Source organism: Triticum aestivum, chromosome 5D (assembly GCF_018294505.1).
Source record: "Triticum aestivum cultivar Chinese Spring chromosome 5D, IWGSC CS RefSeq v2.1, whole genome shotgun sequence".
NCBI classification, from domain to species: domain Eukaryota; kingdom Viridiplantae; phylum Streptophyta; class Magnoliopsida; order Poales; family Poaceae; genus Triticum; species Triticum aestivum.
In genome coordinates, this window is record NC_057808.1 from 372,599,464 (window position 1) to 372,625,047 (window position 25,584).

The 25,584-nt window shown below is 45.3% G+C and overlaps 1 protein-coding gene across 1 annotated transcript; it reads left to right on the top strand.

The window, feature by feature from the left end:
* Nucleotides 1–12,805: 12,805 nt before the first annotated feature.
* On the top strand, nt 12,806–24,916 carry LOC123121865 (uncharacterized). Its single transcript, XM_044541944.1, has 10 exons — nt 12,806–13,272; nt 13,340–13,684; nt 14,528–15,133; nt 16,453–16,551; nt 16,963–17,090; nt 18,196–18,298; nt 22,924–23,579; nt 23,672–24,089; nt 24,180–24,382; nt 24,475–24,916. The coding sequence occupies exons 1-10, from the start codon at nt 12,904–12,906 to the stop codon at nt 24,758–24,760; spliced, it is 3,213 nt and encodes a 1,070-aa protein (XP_044397879.1). The 5' UTR covers nt 12,806–12,903; the 3' UTR covers nt 24,761–24,916.
* The last annotated feature ends 668 nt before the right edge of the window (nt 24,917–25,584 follow it).

Below are 25,584 nucleotides of genomic sequence, written 5' to 3' on the forward strand. Positions count from 1 at the left end.
AATAACAACTTTATTATTGCCTCTAGGGCATATTTACTTCAGTCTCCCAGTTGCACTAGAGTCAATAATCTAGATTACATAGTAATGATTCTAACACCCATGGAGTCTTGGTGCTGATCATGTTTTGCTCGTGAGAGAGGCTTAATCAACGGGTCTGCAACATTCAAATCCGTATGTATCTTGCAAATCTCTATGTCTCCCTCCTTGACTTGATCGCGGATGGAATTGAAGCGTCTCTTGATGTGCTTGGTTCTCTTGTGAAATCTGGATTCGTTTGCCAAGGCAATTGCACCAGTATTGTCACAAAAGATTTTCATTGGACCCGATGCACTAGGTATGACACCTAGATCGAATATGAACTCCTTCATCCAGACTCCTTCATTTGCTGCTTCCGAAGCAGCTATGTACTCCGCTTCACACGTAGATCCCGCCACGACGCTCTGCTTGGAACTGCACCAACTTACAGCTCCACCATTCAATATAAATCTGTATCCGGTTTGTGACTTAGAGTCATCCGGATCAGTGTCAAAGCTTGCATCGATGTAACCGTTTACGATGAGCTCTTTGTCACCTCCATAAACGAGAAACATATCCTTAGTCCTTTTCAGGTATTTCAGGATGTTCTTGACCGCTGTCCAGTGATCCACTCCTGGATTACTTTGGTACCTCCCTGCTAAAATAATAGCAAGACACACATCAGGTCTGGTACACAGCATTGCATACATGATAGAGCCTATGGCTGAGGCACAGGGAATGACTTTCATTTTCTCTCTATCTTCTGCAATGGTCGGGCATTGAGTCTGACTCAACTTCACACCTTGTAACACATGCAAGAACCCTTTCTTTGCTTGATCCATTTTGAACTTCTTCAAAACTTTATCCAGGTATGTGCTTTGTGAAAGTCCAATTAAGAGTCTTGATCTATCTCTATAGATCTTGATGCCCAATATATAAGCAGCTTCACCGAGGTCTTTCATTGAAAAATTCTTATTCAAGTATCCTTTTATGCTATCCATAAATTCAGTATCATTTCCGATCAACAATATGTCATCCACATATAATATCAAAAATGCTACAGAGCTCCCACTCACTTTCTTGTAAATACAGGCTTCTCCATAAGTCTGTATAAAACCATATGCTTTGATAACACTATCAAAGCGTATATTCCAACTCCGAGATGCTTGCACCAGTCCATAAATGGATCGCTAGAGCTTGCACACTTTTTTTAGCACCTTTTGGATCGACAAAACCTTCTGGTTGCATCATATACAACTCTTCTTTAAGATATCCATTAAGGAATGCAGTTTTGACATGCATTTGCCAAATTTCATAATCATAAAATGCGGCAATTGCTAACATGATACGGACGGACTTAAGCATCGCTACAGGTGAGAAGGTCTCATCATAGTCAACTCCTTGAACTTGTCAAAAACCTTTCGCAACAAGTCGAGCTTTGTAGACAATAACATTACCGTCAGTGTCAGTCTTCTTCTTGAAGAACCATTTATTCTCTATGTCTTGTCGATCATCGGGCAAGTCAACCAAAGTCCACACTTTGTTCTCATACATGGATCCCATCTCAGATTTCATGGCCTCAAGCCATTTTGCGGAATCTGGGCTCATCATCGCTTCCTCATAGTTCGTAGGTTCGTCATGGTCAAGTAACATGACCTCCAGAACAGGATTACCGTACCACTTTGGTGCGGATCTTACTATGGTTGACCTACGAGGTTCGGTAGTAACTTGATGAGAAGTTTCATGATCATCATCATTAGCTTCCTCACTAATTGGTGTAGGAATCACTGGAACTGATTTCTGTGATGAACTACTGTCCAATTCGAGAGAAGGTACAATTACCTCATAAAATTCTACTTTCCTCCCACTCACTTCTTTCGAGAGAAGCTCCTTCTCTAGAAAGGATCCATTCTTAGCAACGAATATCTTGCCTTCAGATCTGTGATAGAAGGTGTACCCAATAGTTTCTTTTGGGTATCCTTTGAAGACACATTTCTCTGATTTGGGTACGAGCTTATCAGGTTGAAGCTTTTTCACATAAGCATCGCAGCCCCAAACTTTAAGAAACGACAACTTGGGTTTCTTGTCAAACCACAGTTTATATGGTTTCGTCTCAACGGATTTAAATGGTGCCCTATTTAACGTGAATGCAGCCGTCTCTAAAGCATAACCCCAAAATGATAGCGGTAAATCAGTAAGAGACATCATAGATCGCACCATATCTAATAAAGTGCGGTTACGACGTTCAGACACACCATTACGCTATGGTGTTCCAGGTGGCGTGAGTTGCAAAACTATTCCGCATTGTTTCAAATGAACACCAAACTCATAAATCAAATATTCACCTCCATGATCAGATCGTAGAAACTTTATTTTCTTGTTATGATGATTTTCCACTTCACTATGAAATTCTTTTAACTTTTCAAATGTTTCAGACTTATGTTTCATCAAGTAGATATACCCATATCTGCTCAAATCATCTGCGAAGGTCAGAAAATAATGATACCCGCCGCGAGCATCAACACTCATCGGACCGCATACATCTGTATGTATTATTTCCAATAAGTTTGTTTCTCGCTCCATTATTCCAGAGAACGGAGTTTTAGTCATCTCGCCCATGAGGCATGGTTCGCAAGCATCAAATGATTCATAATCAAGTGATTCCAAAAACCCATCAGCATGGAGTTTCTTCATGCGCTTTACACCTATATGACCTAAACGGCAGTGCCACAAATAAGTTGCACTATCATTATTAAACTTATATCTTTTGGCTTCAATACTATGCATATGCGTATCACTACTATCGAGATTCAATAAAAATAGAGCACTCATCAAGGGTGCATGACCATAAAAGATATTACTCATATAGATAGAACAACCATTATTCTCTGATTTAAATGAATAACCGTCTCGCATCAAACAAGATCCAGATATAATGTTCATGCTTAACGCTGGCACCAAATAACAATTATTCAGGTCTAAAACTAACCCCGAAGGTAGATGTAGAGGTAGCGTGCCGACGGCGATCACATCGACTTTGTAACCATTTCCCACGTGCATCGTCACCTCGTCCTTAGCCAATCTTCACTTAATATGTAGCCCCTATTTTGAGTTGCAAATATGAGCAACAGAACCAGTATCAAATACCCAGGCGCTACTACGAGCATTAGTAAGGTACACATCAATAACATGTATATCAAATATACCTTTCACTTTGCCATCCTTCTTATCCGCCAAATATTTGGGGTAGTTCCGCTTCCAGTGACCAGTCCCTTTGCAATAGAAGCACTCAGTCTCAGGCTTAGGTCCAGACTTGGGCTTCTTCACTTGAGCAGCAACTTGCTTGCCGTTCTTTTTGAAGTTCCCCTTCTTCCCTTTGCCCTTCTTCTTGAAACTAGTGGTCTTGTTAACCATCAACACTTGATGCTCCTTCTTGATTTCTATCTCCGCAGCCTTTAGCATCGCGAAGAGATCGGGAATTGTCTTATCCATCCCTTGCATATTATAGTTCATCATGAAGCTTTTGTAGCTTGGTGGCAGTGATTGAAGAACCCTATCAATGAAACTATCAACCGGAAGATTAACTCCCAGTTGAGTCAAGTGATTGTGGTACCCAGACATTCTGAGTATATGCTCACTGACAGAATTATTCTCCTCCATTTTGTAGCTGTAGAACTTATTGGAGACTTCATATCTCTCAATCCGGGCATTTGCTTGAAATATTAACTTGAACTCCTGGAACATCTCATATGCTCCATGACGTTCAAAACGTCGTTGAAGTCCCAGTTCTAAGCCGTAAAGCATGGCACACTGAACTATCGAGTAGTCATCAGCTTTGCTCTGCCAGGCGTTCACAACGTCTAGTGTTGCTCCTGCAGCGGGTCTTGCACCTAGCGGTGCTTCTAGGACGCAATTCTTCTGTGCAGCAATCAGGATAATCCTCAAGTTACGGACCCAGTCCGTGTAGTTGCTACCATCATCTTTCAACTTAGCTTTCTCTAGGAACACATTAAAATTCAAAGGAACAGTAGCACGGGCCATTTATCTACAACAACACAGACATGCAAAATACTATCAGGTACTAACTTCATGATAAATTAAATTTCAATTAATCATATTACTTAAGAACTCCCACTTAGATAGACATCCCTCTAATCATCTAAGTGATCACGTGATCCATATCAACTAAACCATGTCTGATCATCACGTGATATGGAGTAGTCTTCAATGGTGAACATCACTATGTTGATCATATCTACTATATGATTCACGCTCGACCTTTCGGTCTCAGTGTTCCGAGGCCATATCTGCATATGTTAGGCTCGTCAAGTTTAACCAGAGTATTCTGCGTGTGCAAAACTGGCTTGCACCCGTTGTATGTGAACGTAGATCTTATCACACCCGATCATCACGTGGTGTCTCGGCACGACGAACTGTCGCAACGGTGCATACTCAGGGAGAACTGATAACCCACAAGTATAGGGGATCACAACAGTTTTCGAGGGTAGAGTATTCAACCCAAATTTATTGATTCGACACAAGGGGAGCCAAAGAATATTCTCAAGTATTAGCAGTTGAGTTGTCAATTCAACCACACCTGGATAACTTAATATCTGCAGCAAAATATTTAGTAGCAAAGTAGTATGGAAGTAACGGTAATGGTAGCAAAAGTAACAGTAGCAATTTTGTAGTAATTGTAACAGTGGCAACGGAAAAGTAACTAAGCGAAGAACAATATGTGAAAAGCTCGTAGGCATTGGATCAGTGATGGATAATTATGTTGGATGCGATTCCTCATGCATAGGGTGACACAGAACTAGCTCCAATTCATCAATGTAATGTAGGCATGTATTCCGAATATAGTCATACATGTTTATGGAAAAGAACTTGCATGACATCTTTTGTCCTACCCTCCCGTGGCAGCGGGGTCCTATTGGAAACTAAGGGATATTAAGGCCTCCTTTTAGTAGAGTACCGAACCAAAGCATTAACACTTAGTGAATACATGAACTCCTCAAACTACGGTCATCACCGGGAGTGGTCCCGATTATTGTCACTTTGGGGTTACCGGATCATAACACATAGTAAGTGACTATTGACTTGCAAGATAGGATCAAGAACTTCACATATATTCATGAAACATAATAGGTTCAGATTTGAAATCATGGCACTCGGGCCCTAGTGACAAGCATTAAGCATAGAAAAGTCATAGCAACATCAATCTCAGAACATAGTGGATACTAGGGATCAAACCCTAACAAAACTAACATTACATGGTAAATCTCATCCAACCCATCACCGTCCAGCAAGCCTACGATGGAATTACTCACGCACGGCGGTGAGCATCATGAAATTGGTGATGGAGGAAGGTGGATGATGACGACGGCGACGGATTCCCCTCTCCGGAGCCCCGAACGGACTCCAGATCAGCCCTCCCGAGAGAGATTAGGGCTTGGCGGTGGCTCCGTATCGTAAAATGCGATGAATCCTTCTCTCTGATTTTTTCTCCCCGAACATGAATATATAGAGTTGGAGTTGAGGTCGGTGGAGCACGAGGGGGCCCACGAGGCAGGGGGCACGCCCAGGGGGGTAGGCGCTCCCCCACCCTTGTGGACAGGGTGTGGGCCCCTGGCCTTGATTCTTTCGCCAGTATTTTTTATATATTCCAAAAATATTCTTGGTGAAGTTTCAGGTCGTTCCGAGAACTTTTATTTTTGCACAAAAATAACACCATGGCAATTCTGCTGAAAACAGCGTCAGTCTGGGTTAGTTCCATTCAAATCATGCAAGTTAGAGTCCAAAACAAGGGCAAAAGTGTTTGGAAAAGTAGATACAATGGAGACGTATCAAGAACACTTATACCTTGAAATTTAGTGAGAGATCATCTTATAATGCTACCGCCGTACTAAGCAAAATAAGATGCATAAAGGATAAACATCACATGGAATCAATATGAGTGATATGATATGGCCATCATCATCTTGTGCCTTTGATCTCCATCTCCAAAGCACCGTCATGATCACCACCATCACCGGCTTGACACCTTGATCTCCATCGAAGCGTCATTGTCGTCTCGCCAACTATTGCTTCTACGACTATCGCTACCGCTTAGTGATAAAGTAAAGCAATTACATGGTGATTGCATTTCATACAATAAAGCGACAACCATAAGGCTCCTGCCAGTTGCCGATAACTTTTACAAAACATGATCATCTCATACAACAATTTATATATCATCATGTCTTGACCATATCACATCACAGCAAGCCCTACAAAAACAAGTTAGACGTCCTCTACTTTGTTGTTGCAAGTTTTACGTGGCTGCTACGGGCTTCTAGCAAGAACCGTTCTTACCTACGCATGAAAACCACAACAATTTTTCGTCAAGTGTGCTGTTTTAACCTTCAACAAGGACCGGCCGTAGTCAAACTCGATTCAACTAAAGCTGGAGAAACAAACACCCACTAGCCACCTGTGTGTGAAGCACGTCGGTAGAACCAGTCTCATGAGCGCGGTCATGTAATGTCGGTCTGGGCCACTTCATACAACAATACCGCCGAATCAAAGTACGACATGCTGGTAAGCAGTATGACTATTATTGCCCACAACTCATTGTGTTCTGCTCGTGCATATAACATCTACGCATAGACTTGGCTCGGATGCCACTGTTGGGGAACGTAGTATTTCAAAAAAATTCCTACGATCACGCAATATCTAGGAGAAGCATAGCAACGAGCAGGGAGAGTGTGTCCACGTACCCTCGTAGACCGAAAGCGGAAGTGTTTATCAATGCGGTTGATGTAGTCGTACGTCTTCATGATCCGACTGATCTTAGCACCAAACGTACGACACCTCCGTGTTCAGCACACGTTCAGCTCGATGACGTCCCTCATACTCTTGATCCAGTTGAGGCCGAGGGAGAGTTCTGTCAGCACGACGGCGTGGTGACAGTGATGATGAAGTTACCAGCGCAGGGCTTCGCCTAAGCACTACGACGATATGACCGAGGTGTGTTTCTGTGGAGGAGGGCACCGCACATGGCTAAGAGAAACTTTTGTCTGCCTTTGGGGTGCCCCCTCCCACGTATATAAAGGGGGGAGGGAGGAGGAGGCCGACCAAGGTGTGGCGCGCCCAAGGGGGGGAGTCCTACTCCAAGTAGGATTCGCCCTCCTATTCCCACAAGGAGAAGGGGGGAAGGAGGAGGAGAAGAGAAGGAAAGGGGGGGCCGCCCCCCAACCCTAGTCCAATTCGGTTTGGGCTAGGGGGGCGCGCGCCATTCCTTCGCCTGCCTCCTCTCTTCCACCACTAGGCCCATGAGGCCCAATAACTTCCCGGGGGGGGAGGGGGTTCCAGTAACCCCCGGTACTCCGAAACTCATCCGAAACGATCCGAACCATTCCGGTGTCCGAATGTAACCTTCGATTATATGAATCTTTATGTCTCGACCATTTCGAGACTCCTCGTATGTCTGTGATCTCATCCGGGACTCCGAACAAACTTCGGTACATGAAATCACATAACTCATAATACAAATCGACATCGGACGTTAAGTGTGCGGACCCTACGGGTTCGAGAACTATGTAGACATGACCAAGACACATCTCCGGTCAATAACCAATAGCGGAACCTGGATGCTCATATTGGCTCCCACATATTATCTGAAGTTCTTTATCGGTCAAACCGCATAACAACATATGTTGTTCCCTTTGTCGTCGGTATGTTACTTGCCCGAGATTCGATCGTTGGTATCATCATACCTAGTTCAATCTCGTTACCGGCAAGTCTCTTTACTCGTTCCGTAATGCATCATCCTGCAACTAATCCATTAGTCACATTGCTTGCAAGGCTTATAGTGATGAGCATTACCGAGAGGGCCCAGAGATACCTCTCCGACAATCGGAGTGACAAATCCTAATCTCAATCTATGCCAACTCAACAAACACCATCTGAGACACCTGTAGAGCATCTTTATAATCACCCAGTTAGGTTGTGACGTTTGATAGCACACTAAGTGTTCCTCCGGTATTCGGGAGTTGCATAATCTCATAGTCATAGGAACATGTATAAGTCATGAAGAAAGCAATAGCAATAAACTAAATGATCATAGTGCTAAGCTAACGGATGGGTCTTGTCCATCACATCATTCTCTAGTGATGTGATCCCGTTCATCAAATGACAACACATGTCTATGGCTAGGAAACTTAACCATCTTTGATTAACGAGCTAGTCTAGTAGAGGCATACTAGGGACACTTTGTTTGTCTATGTATTCACACATGTACTAAGTTTTCCGGTTAATACAATTCTAGCATGAATAATAAATATTTATCATGATATAAGGAAATATAAATAACAAATTTATTATGGCCTATAGGGCATATTTCCTTCAGTTTCAACATTTTTGACTAGCTACAATCTGTTTTTGGAGATAGTCTTATTTGGGTTTCCTAAATGGGCTTTTGGTTATATGTTGTTATACTGCAATTAGTTCCTTGGTCAAATTATTATGTTAGGCTTTAACACTACATCACTTCGATCAACAAATGCTTTTGGTTATATGACGTTACACTGGAATTATTCTACCAGGCTTTAACGCTAACTGACAAGAGTACTTTCTTGTAATAAGGCCCCTACAGTTAATTAGCTCCCTGATCAAATTATGATGCCATTATGTTTACCTCCAGGTAATCCGTAATCTGTACGCTACATTTGCTGATCGAACAGATGTAGTGGAAATGATTGTAGCATTGTCTCAGAGTATTGAATCATTATGCAAGACATAGGTTTGTTATACCTTTTTGTATCAGTAGCATCTTTGCTTTTTTTTAGAGAATACATAAATTTAACTACTATTGTTTGTCATCCCTTTATGTGTGATTGTAGCATCTTTGAGTTTTTGTTTAACTTCCTAGAAATGTATAAATTTGCAACTCCTCTATATGATGGTAATTTATAGTGTAGTGTCATTGAAGTGCATTTTAGTTTTTTATGTGTAATAACAAATTAATTAGTTACTCTCACAACTATAATAAATTATGTCGATGCACTATGCTTGCACTTTTTTATCCAGATTCGGCACCTTATGTGCAAAATTACAACTCATAAGGTGCTGAATCTAGATTAGGAAGTGCAAGCATACACACACCAACATAATTTAATCTAGCTGAGAGAGTAACTAATATGTTATTCCACATAAAAGACCCCGAAGGGCACTTCAGTGGCACCACACTAGAAGATTGCTATCGGATAGAAGAGCTGTAAAATGTATGCATTCATGAAGCTAAACAGAAAAGCAAAGATACTCCGGACAAAGAAAAGGATAACAAACAACATTAGTTAAATTTATGTCTTCCCAGAAAGCTGAACAAAAAGCAAAGATGCTACATATACAAGAAAGGGATAACAAAGCTATGTCTTACAAAATGATTCAAAACTCCGAGACAACGCCACAACCATTTTCACTACATCAACTTTATCATCAAATGTAGTGTGTAGATGACGGATTACCCGCAAGTAAACATAACGACATCACAATTTGACGAGGGAACTAATTGTAGGGGCTTTGCTCCAAGATAGTACAACTGACAGTTAGTGCAAAAGCCTAACAGAATAATTGCATTGTAACATCATGTAACCAAAATCATTTGTTGATCGAACTAATATAGGGAACTAATTTGACCAGGGAACTAACTGCAATGTAATATCATATAACCAAAGCACATTTATGGAAACCGAAACAAGACTATCTCCAAAAACAAACTGTAGTTCGTCCAAAATGTTGAAACTTCCTGTTAAGAAACAAGATAATGTTGAAGAACACCATGATATACTGTTAGTTGAAACTAGAAAAGCAAGCTGACAGTTAGTTCTAAAGCCTAGAAGTATTGCCCGGCCCTGGTACCACGATGTCACCATCTAGCACAAGCTAACGCAACAGGAGTATTTGCATACACATGAAGTCATCCATGGAAATTCTGAGAAAAAAACCCCATGCGGATCACCATTGCATAATATATATAAGTGTGAACATATTCATGATCATAGTGTTCACATTTGAAGTTCAAAATAACTACAAAGATCATATTATTCACAAAAACTACTAGCGTGTCGAATAGCTAGCCTAAACAAAAAATGGCAATCTCACCCTTACCTCCTTCCTGTAAAGTGCAATCTCGCGCAAACATTCACAGAGGTGTGTATAGAAGGAGAGAAGGGAGATGTACCTGCGCATGGAGGAAGATTGCTTGGTGGCTAATCTCACGCACGACGGTGATGCGGGCTCCCTGCGAAGACGACCAACGCCAGAGGTGTGAAGAGAAGGGCAAACCGGGTTGCAGAGGAAGACGTGGCTGACCTGGTGCATCTCGGAGCAGAGGAGGACGGGCCATGGCGGGTGCAGAGGAGGACATGCATCATGACGAGCGATCCCAAGGTGAGATCGAGGCGAGGAAACCATGGCTAGCAAGATCCAAGAGGAAGACGCCATGGAGTAGCCCCACACGATGCTCCCGTTGAGCTCGTGCTGGCGGTGACGAATCGATGACTCGATGTGCAGATGCCCCCGTCCAGATTGGGGTCGTGCACGGTGATGGCTAGGCGGTGGGACGCTGGGGGAGGAGGCTAGAGGGGAGTTCGAGACAGCTGGATCCTGGAGGTGGAGGGGCGACGAAGGCGACATCTTGCCCCGATCTGGATCAGATCAAGGAAAAGAGAGAGAGTCAGGTGTGAGATTTTTTGGGGGATGGACCAGAGAGAGCTTGGTGGGTGGCGTCTCGCCATGATCTGGACCAGATCAAGGAAAAATGGCAATCTCACCCTTACCTCCTTCCTGTAAAGTGCAATCTCGCGCAAACATTCACAGAGGTGTGTACAGAAGGAGAGAAGGGAGATGTACCTGCGCATGGAGGAAGATTGCTTGGTGGCTAATCTCATGCACGACGGTGATGCGGGCTCCCTGCGAAGATGACCAATGCCAGAGGTGTGAAGAGAAGGGCGAACCGGGTTGCAGAGGAAGACGTGGATGACCTGGTGCATCTCGGAGCAGAGGAGGACGGGCCATGGCGGGTGCAGAGGAGGACATGCGCCATGACGAGCGATCCCAAGGTGAGATCGAGGCGAGGAAACCATGGCTAGCAAGATCCAAGAGGAAGACGCAATGGGGTAGCCCTACACAACGCTCCCGTTGAGCTCGTGTTGGCGGTGACGAATCGATGACTCGATGTGCAAATGCCCCCGTCCAGATTGGGGTCATGCATGGTGATGGCTAGGCGGTGGGACGCTGGGGGAGGAGGCTAGAGGGGAGTTCGAGACGGCTGGATCCTGGAGGTGGAGGGGTGGCGAAGGCGACATCTCGCCCCAATCTAGATCAGATCAAGGAAAAAGAGAGAGAGTCAGGTGTGAGATTTTTTGGGGGATGGACCAGAGAGAGCTTGGTGGGTGGGCGTTTGGTGTGAGAGAAAGACACAGGTGGGTGGGCGTTTGGTGTGAGAGAAAGACACAGGTTGGTGGAGTCTTATTTGGTAGGGTGCGGTTCGGGTGGGGTCCATTCCCTGTAGGCCTGCACAAACTAATGTGACAAGTTTTTTCTCTCCCTATTTCTCTCACGTGCACAGATCACGAGACATCCAATGTGTGGTATAATATGTATATGCGTTTTCTTTTCATCACTTGGTTTGCATTGGTAAAAGTAATCCTATTTTCAATTGGCTACTATCGGACTATCACACTATTTTCTAACACAAGGTCTTATTGAACTTCTCAATGGAATCCCATCCTATGTTTCTTCTCTATCCCGATATAAAGTGATATTTATATATGTGAAAAATACTTGCTATACTCTTTGCCATCCCTTGCATAAAAGGAAATGACAAGTTATCAATTGAGTGATTGATAGAGCAGACTGTGAATGGGGTTCATACTAGGTAGAAATTCAAAAGAATTGATGGAGATGAAAACAAGCGAACACAAAGCTAAACTGGCAACTCAAAATCCCCTCCATATTCATGCAGGGCTAGTTACTTGGCTCTTCGGGCCCTCCCCACTCGAGCAATTCTCACCATTCGATCTTCTTTTGGATTCATCTGGCCCATGTTGCTGGTGAACTTTTAATTACCTTTGCATATATAATTTCTAACTGCCATTGGACACCACCACCAATTGTAAGCCCACGATTTAGTGAGACGGGATGTCCCTCAATCGTTGTATAAATCTCTATTGTCTTGTCGCAAGCATATCTACCCTGTGTAAAAAAACACTTATCAAAGAACAATAGACTATTGGGAGCAGAGCCGAGCGGTAAAGTTACAAACTGATCAACCAAGGGCTTAAGCTTGAAATTGTCCACTAACAAAAAACTGCAACTTCACCTTCTTCTTCCTCCCATTCCACCTATTCCATCTATATAACCAATTAAAAAAGAATAAGCGCTCACACAGGCTCTCTCAGGCGCGGTGGCACCGGCCGCGTCTTTCTCCGCTAATATTAGAAAAAGAAGGCACCGCCGCTAGAGTGCCCATCCGCTCTCCCATACACACAAAGACTCGATGCAATTGTAGCCTGTTTGTCTCAATCTAGATAGTCCAAATTCGTCAAATTCGTTCAACTTATACTTCGGGCCCGCACAATTTAGTATTTTGTTTTGTTTTTGCCACTCTATATTATACTCTCTCCGTTTCATAATATAAGAGCATTTTTGATATTAGATTAAAAGTGATATGTCAAAATTTAGAGTGGCCCAAGGAAAATGGCCAAAACCTAGAGGGGCGACAACAAAATTTCTCCCCCAAAATTTCCTATTCGTCCGTTTCACGCTCCCACGGTCTCACTCTCACCTCCAAACCCAAATCCCCAAACCCTAACCACAGCACCTACCTCCGCCGCCACCGCCGCCATGGCAGGAGCAGGAGTCGGCGGCCGCAAGGCTCGCAACTTCGCGACCTTTCGCCTATTCCCCCGCGACGGTGCCGCCGACCCCAACGACCGCGTCTTCGTCCGCGTCGACAACAACGCCTACACCATCCCCGGCTTCGGCGACGACGAAGACCCTTCCCTCTCCCCCACCGCCGCCGCCGACCAATTCCCTTCCTCCACCTCTGGCCCCCTCCCCGACCACGTCCGCCAGCAGATCCTTGAGCTCGGCCTCCCCGACGATGGCTACAACTACCTTCTCCATCTCCGTGAGCTGCGGCCCTCCGCCGTGGCCTCCTCCTTCGTACCCAGCCACACCGCCCGCCCAGAGCAACTTCCCCTGGACGTGAAGGTTGGTGATTTCTCAAAAGCCCATCCAAGCCTGCCATTTGAGTGTCTAATGTTGGTTTTGTGTGCAGGCATATGATGCAAGCAAGGTGCGGGTTGCTTCTGGCAAGGTCGAGGAAGAGCTGGACGAGGGGAGGACCATGTGTAAGGTGGCCGCAAAGACGGCACCGGTCAGGCGAGTTGAGAAGGCCGTCGACCCTGACGTTGCAAGGTTGCTCGATGAGAGCGAGGATGAGGGTTTGGAGGAGGATTTCGTCATCATGGCAAACCAAGCCGAAGGGGATGATATGGAGGATGAAAGTGAGGAAGAGGGGGGCGGTGTGTTCAGTGATGTGGAAAATGATGAGGAGTTCGAGGATGAAGAGGGTGAGCCCAAGCCGAGGGTGCCACGGTTGCTGGATGAACAATTTGATCTGGTGAGCTTCTTTCATTTGATAATCCTGTCAGTTTGCTTTGCAATATGGTGTGATAAAACTGTTATCTTGTTACTCCCTCCGTTTCAGTTTACAAGTCCTGCGCGTATACCTAGGTTGTCAATTTTATCACCCTAATATAAACTATATAACACAAAAATTATACGGTTGGAAAATATAACATCTGAAGTTTATATTGGTATATTTTTTGTAATATATGACTTGTATTAGGTTGGTCAAATTGACGACCTAGGGGTACGCGCACGTCCTGTAAACTGAGAGAGAGGGAGTATTTAAAGTTTATGATTGATTGATTACTTACTTGCTTCTGAAAAGAAGATCACTAAGTTTTGGTACATTTAACTCATACTATAACTTGCTAACACACAATGATGTGTCTGCAGCTTTAGTATGTCACTGTCAGCATTAAATACTACTTCCCTTTGTTGCAACTGTACCCCTGATGTTATGGAGAATTAAGTACAATATGATATGGAAATATCCGTTTTATATATTTTATAACAATCTTTGCTTGCTATTTTGTCATTTGTATTTAACCATTCAGTAGATTCAGCACATTCTCCATATAGAAATTTAGCAGGACTGTGTTAGGCACTGTCCTGTTGTAGAGTAGGACTATGTGGAAAGTTAAATTGGCTTTGTAACTATTCAAGCGAACATATAGGATGGAGTATCTTGCCTTGTAACTATTCAAGTGAACATATAGGATGGAGTATCTTGTATTGCATGTATCATTAACTGCCTGCTGTTTCTGAAATTGAGGCTGGAAATCTTGTTCTATGCTTTGAACCTTCAGATCTTGACTTCTCGTCGACCAATTTGCAGCTTGCTTTGGAAGAATATGGAGCTAGTGATGATGATGATGGAGCTGTTAGAGATGGGGAACATGAACTCCCAACTGAGGTTATAGATGAATTGAAGCTGTTCCACAATCAAAATGTATGCGTTGATGAAGAATATAGAACACCAGCAGATTTTGTTCGTGGAAAACTTGACTCAACCACCGCTGAGGAGGTGGATGAATCTGCTAATGTGATCCAAAAGTGTGCTGAATATGCTGAAAGGTATTTAAATGAAACTGCAGAAGATGAAGATGTCTTGCTTGTTTCGGAAAGCAGTGATGAATCTGAAGTTTGGGACTGTGAGACCATTGTTTCCACGTACTCTAACTTGGACAATCACCCTGGCAAAATTCAAACTCCAGGAAATCCTAAAAATCGTCTTCCCAAAGTTTTCCCTGGGGAAACAGCAACAACGAAAGATATCATCAAGCTTCATGGTAAAGAGAAACTTCCTGTAGATTACCTGCCACAGAGGAAAAGAAAAGTTGAAAAGGAGAAGAAAGCAAAGCCCACAGAATCTTCAGATGCTGAATATTTTGAAAAGGTAGTAGTTCAGAAGGAAACAAAAGATGAAAAGAAAGCTAGAAAGGTAAACATATATTTGGTTTTATGTTCCTTGAGATGATATGTTCATGTGTTCATTTGATCAGCTAACATTTGAGATAGGGATGAAAATGGAGTGGAAACTTTCCGTTTTTCCGGAGGAAAAATAGAAACGGAGAGGAAATATGAAAACGGAAACGGAAATTTGCAAAACGGAAGTGGAAATGGAATTTTTTATGCGGAAACGGAAACAAAAACAAAAACGGAACGGTGTTTTCCGATGGAACATGCATGGAAATGGAACTTTCCGTTTCCGTGAATATGGAATTTCTGTTTTTACTATAGACCTATAGCTGCTTTGTAACCCAACCACGAAAGAGAACACAACGACACAATTAGTAGAATGGATCTAAGACCCAACTTCTACTACCACACATGTACTCAGCTTGACCCTATACGCAATTGTCCGGTACTACTACAATACTATGCTAAGTTGCTAACATAATGATATTATTTTGTAGCCATGTTAACAACTCATTAAATTTGTTTGTTTTTGTGTGTATTTCTCTATGATTCAAGGGGTTTTTAAGTTCCGATCAATGCCTATTTCTGTTTCCGTATCCGCTTTGTATTCGCTCCGTGTCCATTTCCGGTAGTATTTGTTTCCGCATTCATTTCCGGGGTTTCTGTATTCATTTCCACTTCTGCAAAAAATATGAAAACAAATATGATGGCACTTAGTTCCGTCCGTTTCCGCTCTGTTTTCATCCCTAATTTGAGATGGAAAAATGGGAGAACATGTTAGTATTGTTGACTTGATGTGTCACCATTCTTAAAAAATTGACCAGCTACACGTGATAAACTGATGTCAGCTTAGGGGAGATTTACTTTGTTAGTATCTGAAATTAACCTGGACCGTTATTTTTTTTCGAGAAAACGCAAACTGATTTTTGTGTTTCATTGCATTGAAAAGGTGAGAAGAGTACATGCCTCCTAGGAGGTTATATTTACAGAGGCCTAGGGCCCGATCAGTGGACATCCCAGGATGCGGGCAAGACAACCCGCAGCCCCTGTGCGCCCCAGCTTTTGCCCAACATTTGGCCAGTCTTTGATCCTATCAACTAGGGCATCTATCAGGGGTCTTGCATTGTCGAAGACGCATTCGTTCCTCTGTTTCCAGATCATCCAGGGGACGAGCAGTGTGATCGATTGCAGAGCTTTGCGTAGTGTAGGAGGGGTCTGTGCCTTCGCACGCAGCCACCAGTCCATCATGGTAGTTTCGTTGGCTGGCGGTTGGGCAGGTATATGCGCCCAGTCCAGGATGATGTGCCAAGTCTGCTTAGCAAATGGGCATGCCATGAGCAGGTGTTGGATGGTCTCCGGGTCTTGGTTGCAAAGGAGGTACCTAGGGTGGTGCTGGAGGCCGCGGCGGGCCAGCCTCGACGCCGTCCAACATCGGTCCTGGTTAGCGAGCCAGTGGAGAATTTGACGCGCGGTGGCGCCTGGACCGTTAATTCGCTTACAACATATTTGTTCTGTTCATAGCTTTACCAAATCATGGTAATTCCAAATACACATCTGATGTAATCTGTCATCACAAAACCTATACACTGATGGACTCATTGTTTGTCAAGCATTACCAAATTCCAATCCTGAAAATACGTGGATCATAGGAGTGCGGTTATGTTTCTTGCTTATAATTTTGAACTGCATACTGATCCATAATATGGCTAAGTTGGCGGTGCTTTCATGCTTGGTTGTTAATGGATCTGTAAAACCATATGTATACATAAATCATTTATCTTCCGCACCTGATTGAGATAACATTTGCTTATTAATTTTGACAACCTTATCCAATGTGCCTTGTTTTTCTAGTCTGCAGTAAAAGAAGAGAAGAGAGAAGCCCGGAAAGCAAAGAAAGAGCTCAAAGAACTATATAAATTTGAAACACAGAAGGCTCAGAAAGTTGCTGCTGTTACAGGACCATCTTCCATACGGCTAATGTAAGTGTGCATACTGATTCTCATGTTACATTGTATGAATTGGATAAGTTTATTGGTAATTGTGACAATGCATTACATCGAGAAAAAAGGAGTACTCTTTGATCGACATGTCTGTAGATATGGAATTAACTATCATTCCTATCCACTTAGATGTAGATGGAAATAGATATCTCTATCCATATGAAGTGACATATCTGTTGATACCTTCATATTAACCGGGATATCCATGTTTTGAAAAAAATTAGTACTCTTTGATTTTCATTTTTGATTGACATGTTTTGAAAAAAATCGGATAAGACGGACAACGATTCAAGATATAGATGTTTGATAAAATAGTAACCTGGATTTCCATCTTCCTAACATTTAATCTCCAACCAGTAAATAAAATTATTCCGAAACAAATGAGTTGAAACTCCGTGGAGCTTGCATAATCTTTTAGCATGTTAAGTTTAATTCTGAAGGTCTTAAAAAAGATAAAATGGAGAATATCCTGATATTATTACTATTATTTCCTTCTAGTTATTTATTCTTCAGAAACTATCTGAACATAGCTTGTCGTATTAACTTGAAGCTTTGCATGGAAGTATTTGAACCAAGAAACATTTGTTGCTTGACCCAAAATGATTAGTATGATTCAATTACGCCATGGTTTGCACTTGATTTTCCCACCACTAAGTTGATCAAATATCTGTGCATGCTAAAATTTCTTTTCACCGTTGCAGATAATTCCTACATCTGCCGAACTGTTGAAGCCTTGAAGAAGACAGTAGTCCAGAGTAAGATAGGCATGTCATATGTAACTGCTGGTACCTGAGACATTTCATGCCTTGCTTAAGGTTGTCCCATTCTCTGGACTGGAGGCAGTGAATGATTTTGCTTGGCATTACCTTTTTACTGCCTAATGTATGAGTTTTGTGTTACCTTAATGAGCACACCAAGTGAATCAAATGGGCGAATAGTTTTGTAGTTTAAACAGAAATTCGCAGCATCCAAATGCCTCTGGAAACCCTCTCTTCAAAACAGAGATTACAGAGATTTATCAATTCCAGGGGTTTGAGCAAAAGCAAAATGCTCTTTCCGGTTGCTGGTAGTGGCATTTCTTTAGGTTTGCAGTAATACCGGCATACGAGATTGTTTATGAAAGCGGCAATATGACAACGGAGCGGAGGTGGTCCTGGTATCTTTGTCGTTTGGGATCTGTGACTGCGGTTAGTTGGTTAAAATGGTCTGAGGCAATAGTAGCATACAGGCATATCGTATTTGTCAGATTGCCATGTGACCTCATGACATTTCTCATCGGTAGAGCATCTCTACCAGATTCCTCAAAAGTCAAAGTTATACCCGAGGCAATTTTTTCTTTGGTTTTAAGGGATTAGACCCCATTTACCTGATCCTCTATGCCTTTAGTTTCTTAAAATTATAACTTTGTATTCATACTGTTGTCCTTCCTCAGGCTTGGCGTTCGGGTTTAACAGAAAACTCGCGTTTGGTAATTTGGGTTACAAAAATGACACATGAAACTTGACCAAAATTTTTGTACTCGACAATTCAGGCACCTGAAAGTTCGGGTTCGGTTAATCCTGAATCGCCTGAAATAAATCTCAGAGGAAGAAGAATGAGGACGTTTTGGTTGTCGCCTCGTGGAAGATGGCACTTTGCATTGCCGTCATCTCGTTGGAGAGCTTATCCTCTCGCTACCTAGTTTGTAACGTGACTTTCCACCTCCAGTGGAAAGCGTCGGCCGCCTACCTTCGTAAATCATGACCCCTCTCTATTAGTATTCATGGTGTCGAAATCTTTAAAGCAAGATTAATCTTGGACACATTTGAAAACATTTTGGAATTCACAATTTAGAATTATAATGGAACTTCTTTGAAACTATAATGAAACTTCTATTAAAATAATTTATCATGTTTGACTTGTTTCATGTTAATGTGAGACATGGTTAGTATAAAAGAGGTTTCTTGAAAGTTTCATTTTGTCTATTCTTTGGCATCAGATATATTTAGAATGTGTTCCATCATGTTTCATAGAGTTTCACACATGTATAAAGTTCTATCATATTTTGACTGTATCTCTTTGAAATCCATTTAATACTAGCTGAAAACGCATTGACACACACTTGAGCACCGGAGTGAAAACTAATAAAGCATATTTTGGAAAATCATAAAACATAATTAAACCAAATCATATGTAAGTTTAATTTAAAACTTATAGCTCATTGATAATCCCAATGAAATCGGTGATTTTTTAAATGAAGTTACAACCACAATGGTGAAAAAGTATTGAAAGTCACAATCACAACAGCGAAAATATTTTTGAAACCGAGATTAAATGTGTGTAAGGTAATAAAACCAAGATTTAAATGAGGAAATATATATCTTTTGAGACTAACTAAAAGTTAAATAAGACTGAAATCAAATAACATGAGTAGTATTATGCAAAATCTAGACAAGAATGAAGTTGATACCCTAAATGGAGTCACATGGGTGGGTCTAGAGCTAGAAAGAATACGAGGTGAATGAAGTGCAAGGGAATTTAATCCATCGGGTAGTATATATAACGATGCTTCAACTGGTGTCAAGCCCTGGTTGGCTAAGAGAACTCCGGTAGAATCTGGCTCTGCTAGAAAAGTATTTTGCACAACCATAATTTCAGTGCTATAATGGGACACAGGTCTTTCCCCAACCGCAACCCAATGGCCATCGTATTCCTCATGTGTTCGCTCTAAACCATTCCACCAGTTGCAACAAATCCAAAAGGATACATGAAAGGTACCACACAAACTAAGTCTTGTGGCACGACTGACTCCGCACCGTGGATTCCGTTCGAACAAAACCAGTGGTTGGTGACCTTGATGCATGGGCATAAACTGAAGTCAGGTGTGCATGAACGCTGCTACAGAGTCACTATCTAATGCGCCATAGCTAGATCCAAAAGTTAATAACTGATAACAACTAAGAAAAAGAAGTGAAAATTCGGGCAAAAGTGATACTATAACAAATACAAAATAATAAAACAAATAAAAAGCTAATGAAAAGCCCAAGAAAATGAGCGAAAAAAATAAAGCCTAAAAGGGTGGTCCAACCGGTGAGTAATTTACTGAATTATCGCGCGCACAATGTGGGTCGGGTCTGCGGGTGCGATGTGCAAGGCCTGTGATGTACGTTGTGCGTATAAAACACATTAAAAAGATGAAAAAGTAACAAAGACTTCATGAAAAACCCTAAAATGTTAGCATATCGAGGGAAAACAAAAAGATACCATCGATCGACCAATTTTTGTTGTTGCTGTAACTTGATTGATCATGGAGTTTCTTCTTCCTTATCGCGTCGAGCCGCCCACCAACCCAGCCTAACCGATATCCCACACACCAGTGGTATACAGCGTTACTGCGTGTGCCTCCCCCCGCCCATCCGATGTGTTGTTGTCGCCCCGACCATCGCTCAATTCCCACCCGTATCCCCACCACTCATCTTCCCCGGAGCCAACAAACTACCTGTCACCTCTACCCTCGCTCTTGCCAATTTTCAAGTGACTTACAAATCACAAACACGAAAAAAGTAAAATCATGGTACTAGCCCAGCTCATCTGGATTTCTTTCTTGGGTGTGGCTTGGTCTCAATCGACTGAGACTTAACCAAGTCTCAGTCAAGTGATATAGTATAAGAAGGAAAAAGAAAAAAACTAAAGAGAGAATTTTTATACGAATCTCCATGCAAAATCTCAGTGGACTGAGACTGAGACTTGGCAAAACTGTTCTTATACGAATTTTTATACGAATTTTTATACAGAGACATAACGAAGTCTCGGTGGACTGAGACTTGGCAAAACTGTTCTTTCTTTCTTTTTGTTTCTTTGCCTTTTTTGTCAATTTTTTTAGTTTTCTTTGGCCATCGCGCACTATCTTTCACCTCAACGGTTTGGTCTCCTCTCTGTGCACCTTTGTCATGCATGCATGGATTTTATGTTGAAAAGGGAAAAACAACGGTTTGATGTGCGGGACCACATCCACCATGCATCCACCATGGGTCGAGTCGAGTCGAGTCGACCGCATCCACCATGCATGCATGGAGGAAGCACCAAGAGACGAGGAATGGAATCGCCGAGACCACATCCACCCCCCCAAAATAGGCCACCCTAGCTCGTCACCACTCACCACCACCACTGCTGTGCAGCGCAGCTAGCGGCCACCGCGGCGGTCTCACAGTCCCAACTTGATTTCCTCGCCGCTGGTCGCGGAGAGCGTTCCACTCCCGCGCAGCAGCCACGTCTTCCGTTGCATCGCATGCATGCGCCTCCCCCGACCCGATATATGCCACCCCACTCCACCCTCGACAGCTTCCACTTTTCACTCGCCGGAGCAGATCAACCGTCAGGTCAGGCTGGGTGACAGACACTCCCGCCCGCCTCCCTCCACTGCCCGTTGCATCGCCTGAACGAACACTGACGACCGGAGGCGGCCTGGGCGGGCCGCGCCTACGTGCCTGATCGGAGGCGGCCCGACGTGCGTCCGGCGTCCCCTCCGGCGCGCGCCAAGCGATCTCCACACGTACGCCGATCGATCCAGGCTCCCTCCGCACGTCGCCGATCATTAGCTTGCCCCTGCTGAGACTCAGGCGGAGGCGCCATGGATCTTCCGCGGAAGGGCAGCATCAAGTCGTACGGCGCGTCGCGCTCCGCGTCCTTCGACTTCGACCAGGACAAGGACCGCGGGCGCCGGGAGGTCGTCGTCAAGATCAACGACGACGTCTCCATCGCCGGCGTGTGCGCCAGCTCCTTCTCCCTCAAGGCGCCCGCCGGGCCGGACTATACCGCCGTCCCCGTGACCGGCTCGGGCGGGTCGAGCGCGCCGGCCTCGCCCACCGGCGCGGGGAGCCGCTTCGCCGAGTCGTTCAGCTTCAAGAACCGCCCGCCGCAGTCCCCCCCGTCGCCGGCGAGGGCCGAGGGGGAGTGCAGCGGCGACCCACCCGGCCGCCTCATCGACAACTTCCTGCGGAAGCAGGCCGCTGCCGGCGGTGACCAAGCGCTGGACCCCGAGCTGGAGATGGAGGAGATGCGGCGGCTCCTTAACGTCCCCTCCCCTTCCCGCGTCGCCTTCCAGCAGGATCCGCGCAAGCGCTTCTGCCCGTCGGGCTCCTCTTCCTCCTCGTCCGACGGCGGCGGCGCCAACGCCCGGAAGAAGGCCGCCGCCAAAGCGGGAGCAGGAGCCGACCAAGCCGAGGTGCTACGCTGCTCGTCGTCGTCCACTGGCAACGGTCTGCTGCCGCGCTGCAAGACGCGGTCCCGGCTAATGGACCCCCCACCGCCGTCGAGCGGGTCGACCACCGAGGGGGAGCAGCGCGACCGCAAGTCGTTCGTCATGCAGGGCGGCGCGCCGCCCAAGTCCGGGCAGCTCCGGTCGGGCCTCCTCAACAGGTCGGGCTTCCTCGGCAAGGCCGGCGGGCACGACGTGGAGGAGGACGACGACCCGTTCGTGGACGAGGACCTCGCCGCCGACTCCAAGCCCGACACGGTGGACTGCCTCATCATCCTGGAGTGGGTGGGCCTGGTGATCATCCTGGTGCTGCTGGTGTGCAGCGTCACCATCCCGACCCTGGCCACGAAGAAGTTCTCGGGGCTCCACCTCTGGAAGTGGGAGGTCCTCATCTGCGTGCTCATCTGCGGCCGCCTCATGTCCGGATGGCTCATCCGCATGGCCGTCTTCTTCGTGGAGCGCAACTTCCTGCTCCGGAAGAAGGTGCTCTACTTCGTGTACGGCGTGCGGCGCGCCGTGCGCAACGTGCTGTGGCTGGGCGTGGCGCTGGTGGCGTGGCACCTGCTGTTCGACAAGGACGCGCAGCGGGAGCAGGACACGCACACGCTGGTGCTGCCCTACGTCACCAAGGTGCTCTGCTGCCTGCTGGTGGCCACCGCCATCCGGCTGGTGAAGACGCTGCTGCTCAAGGTGCTCGCCTCCTCCTTCCACGTCTCCACCTTCTTCGACCGGATCCAGGACGCGCTCTTCAACCAGTACGTCATCGAGACGCTCTCCGGCCCGCCCTTGGTCGACGAGAACCGCATGCTCGCGGAGGTGCAGCGCCTGCAGAGCGCCGGGGCCAACATCCCCAGCGATCTCCAGGCGGCGGCCATGCCCAGCAAGGCCGCCGCCGCCCCGGCGCAGCCCAAGGGCGCGCGGCTCACGGCGGCGGCGTCCCGGAGAGGGGCCAGCAAGCAGCTGCAGAGGCAGAAGAGCGATCGGCACCTGGAAGAGAGCTCCATCTCCATCGACCAGCTCCACAGGCTGAGCCAGAAGAACATCTCCGCGTGGAGCATGAAGAGGCTGATGAAGATCGTCCGCTACGGCGCGCTGACCACCATGGACGAGCAGATCAAGCACGCCACGGGGCCGGACCAGGAGGACGAGCTGGCCACGCAGATACACAGCGAGTACGAGGCCAAGGTCGCCGCCAAGAGGATCTTCCAGAACGTCGCCAAGCCTGGATCCAAGTCAGTAGCATTCCATTCCGCCATTGCCGATCCTTGCTTGCAACAGCTCTTGCCAAGATCGGCACTGATCCAGCTGTGAATTCATGGCGCAGGCACATATACCTGTCGGACCTGATGCGCTTCATGAGGCAGGAGGAGGCCCTGAAGGCCATGGACCTCTTCGAGGGGGCGCAGGAGCAGAACAGGGTGAGCAAGAGGTCGCTCAAGAACTGGGTGGTGAACGCGTTCCGGGAGCGCAAGGCGCTCGCCCTCACGCTCAACGACACCAAGACGGCCGTCAACAAGCTCCACCACATGGCCAACGTCGTCGTGGCGCTCATCGTGTTCGCGCTCTGGCTCCTCATCCTCGGCTTCGCCACCACCAAGACCTTCGTCTTCCTCAGTTCGCAGCTCCTCGTCGCCGCCTTCATCTTCGGCAACACCCTCAAGACCATCTTCGAGGCCATCATCTTCCTCTTCGTCATGCACCCCTTCGACGTCGGCGATCGGTGCGAGGTCGACGGGATGCAGGTTAAAATCCTTCCTGTTGATTCTACCTGATCTGCCCTGCATCCAAGGGTTGCACTGATTGACGTGGCTCCAGACTGTTGGGAATTTCAGGTGGTCGTAGAGGAGATGAACATCATGACCACCATCTTCCTACGGTACGACAACCTCAAGGTCTACTACCCCAACAGCAAGCTCGCCACCCTGCCCATCATGAACTACTACAGGAGCCCCGACATGGGAGACGCCGTCGACTTCTCTGTCAACGTCGCCACGCCGCCGGAGAAACTGGCCCTCATGAAGGAGAGGCTGATGCAGTACGTGCCCTTGCTCCTTGCTCAACAGAATTTTGCTGCCAAAACTCACTTTGTCATGAGCAATATTAAGCCCATGTTATTTCGAATTTCAGCTACCTTGACAACAAGAAAGAGCACTGGTACCCTGGCTCCATGGTTGTGCTCCGCGACATCGATGACACCAACAGGCTGAAAATATCCATCTGGTGCCGGCACACCATCAACTTCCAGGACATGGGGATGAGGTTCGACAGGAGGGAGCTTATTCTCCAAGAGATGATGAAGATCTTGAGAGATCTCGACATCGAGTACCGGATGCTGCCGCTCGACATAAATGTTCGCAATGCGCCTCCCATCAATTCCACTAGGATGCCCACGACATGGGCGTTGAATTTTTGAAATTCGCTATGAACACTTCGATAGTTAGATTGTGGAGTAAAGTTGCTATGTAGTAGTTATTTAGTAGATTCAACTTTGAGCTACATGTTTGTTGCACTGTGATAGTTTGAACTATATTTGTATTTTTATGAGATGTTAAACCAGATTTACACAGAATTAGAATCAGCTCCAATTCTTACTCTAATACAAAAAGATTGGACAGACATGTTAACTAACGTGGCACCGAGTAAGGCGTAGATCATCCAACCTGTGAGCCTCTGCCCGGTTCCCTCTATTTCTCTAGCTCACTAAACATGGATATATTTTTCCCGAGAATGGGACCTTTATTGACTCAAAATGTCGCATCGAGGCAAAACAACCGCATAGAGTTCACAACCAACCTTTGCATACATATAACAAGATATACACATACCAAAATATCATGCTTCACACACTCTAAAAGCAAATCGACATGATTCAGGGAAAGGAAGAAAACATAAGGTACTAGAGCACTGATCTAAAGAGTACTAAACCAACATCCATATATGAGGGTAAAAATATCCTTGGCTGCCCGCCCTAGCTGGGTACATGCCGCTAAAAGAAGCTCCTTGTGCTCCGGCCGCTGAAGCAAAGACCACTGAAAGTGCATGTAGTCCCCATGTGTGGTTTTGGTAATTAATGATAATCACTACGGACTAATGTTTCATTGAGATGTATTTGAAGGAAAATTCCATAGCAATGCATGAAGAATATTGGATGGATTGATGAAACCCGTCAAGATAAAGATATGCATTGAGTGTTGGTAATGAATAGCAATTCCTATGGAACAACCGTTGCATTGAGAT

Bases quoted from the DNA above. Each gene is read 5' to 3' on its own strand.
- LOC123121865 (XM_044541944.1), top strand. From the start codon at position 12,904: ATGGCAGGAGCAGGAGTCGGCGGCCGCAAGGCTCGCAACTTCGCGACC. The intron at 17,091-18,195 runs GTAAGTGTGCAT...GCATTTCTTTAG, and splicing joins CCATCTTCCATACGGCTAAT to GTTTGCAGTAATACCGGCAT. The intron at 23,580-23,671 runs GTCAGTAGCATT...TTCATGGCGCAG, and splicing joins GTCGCCAAGCCTGGATCCAA to GCACATATACCTGTCGGACC.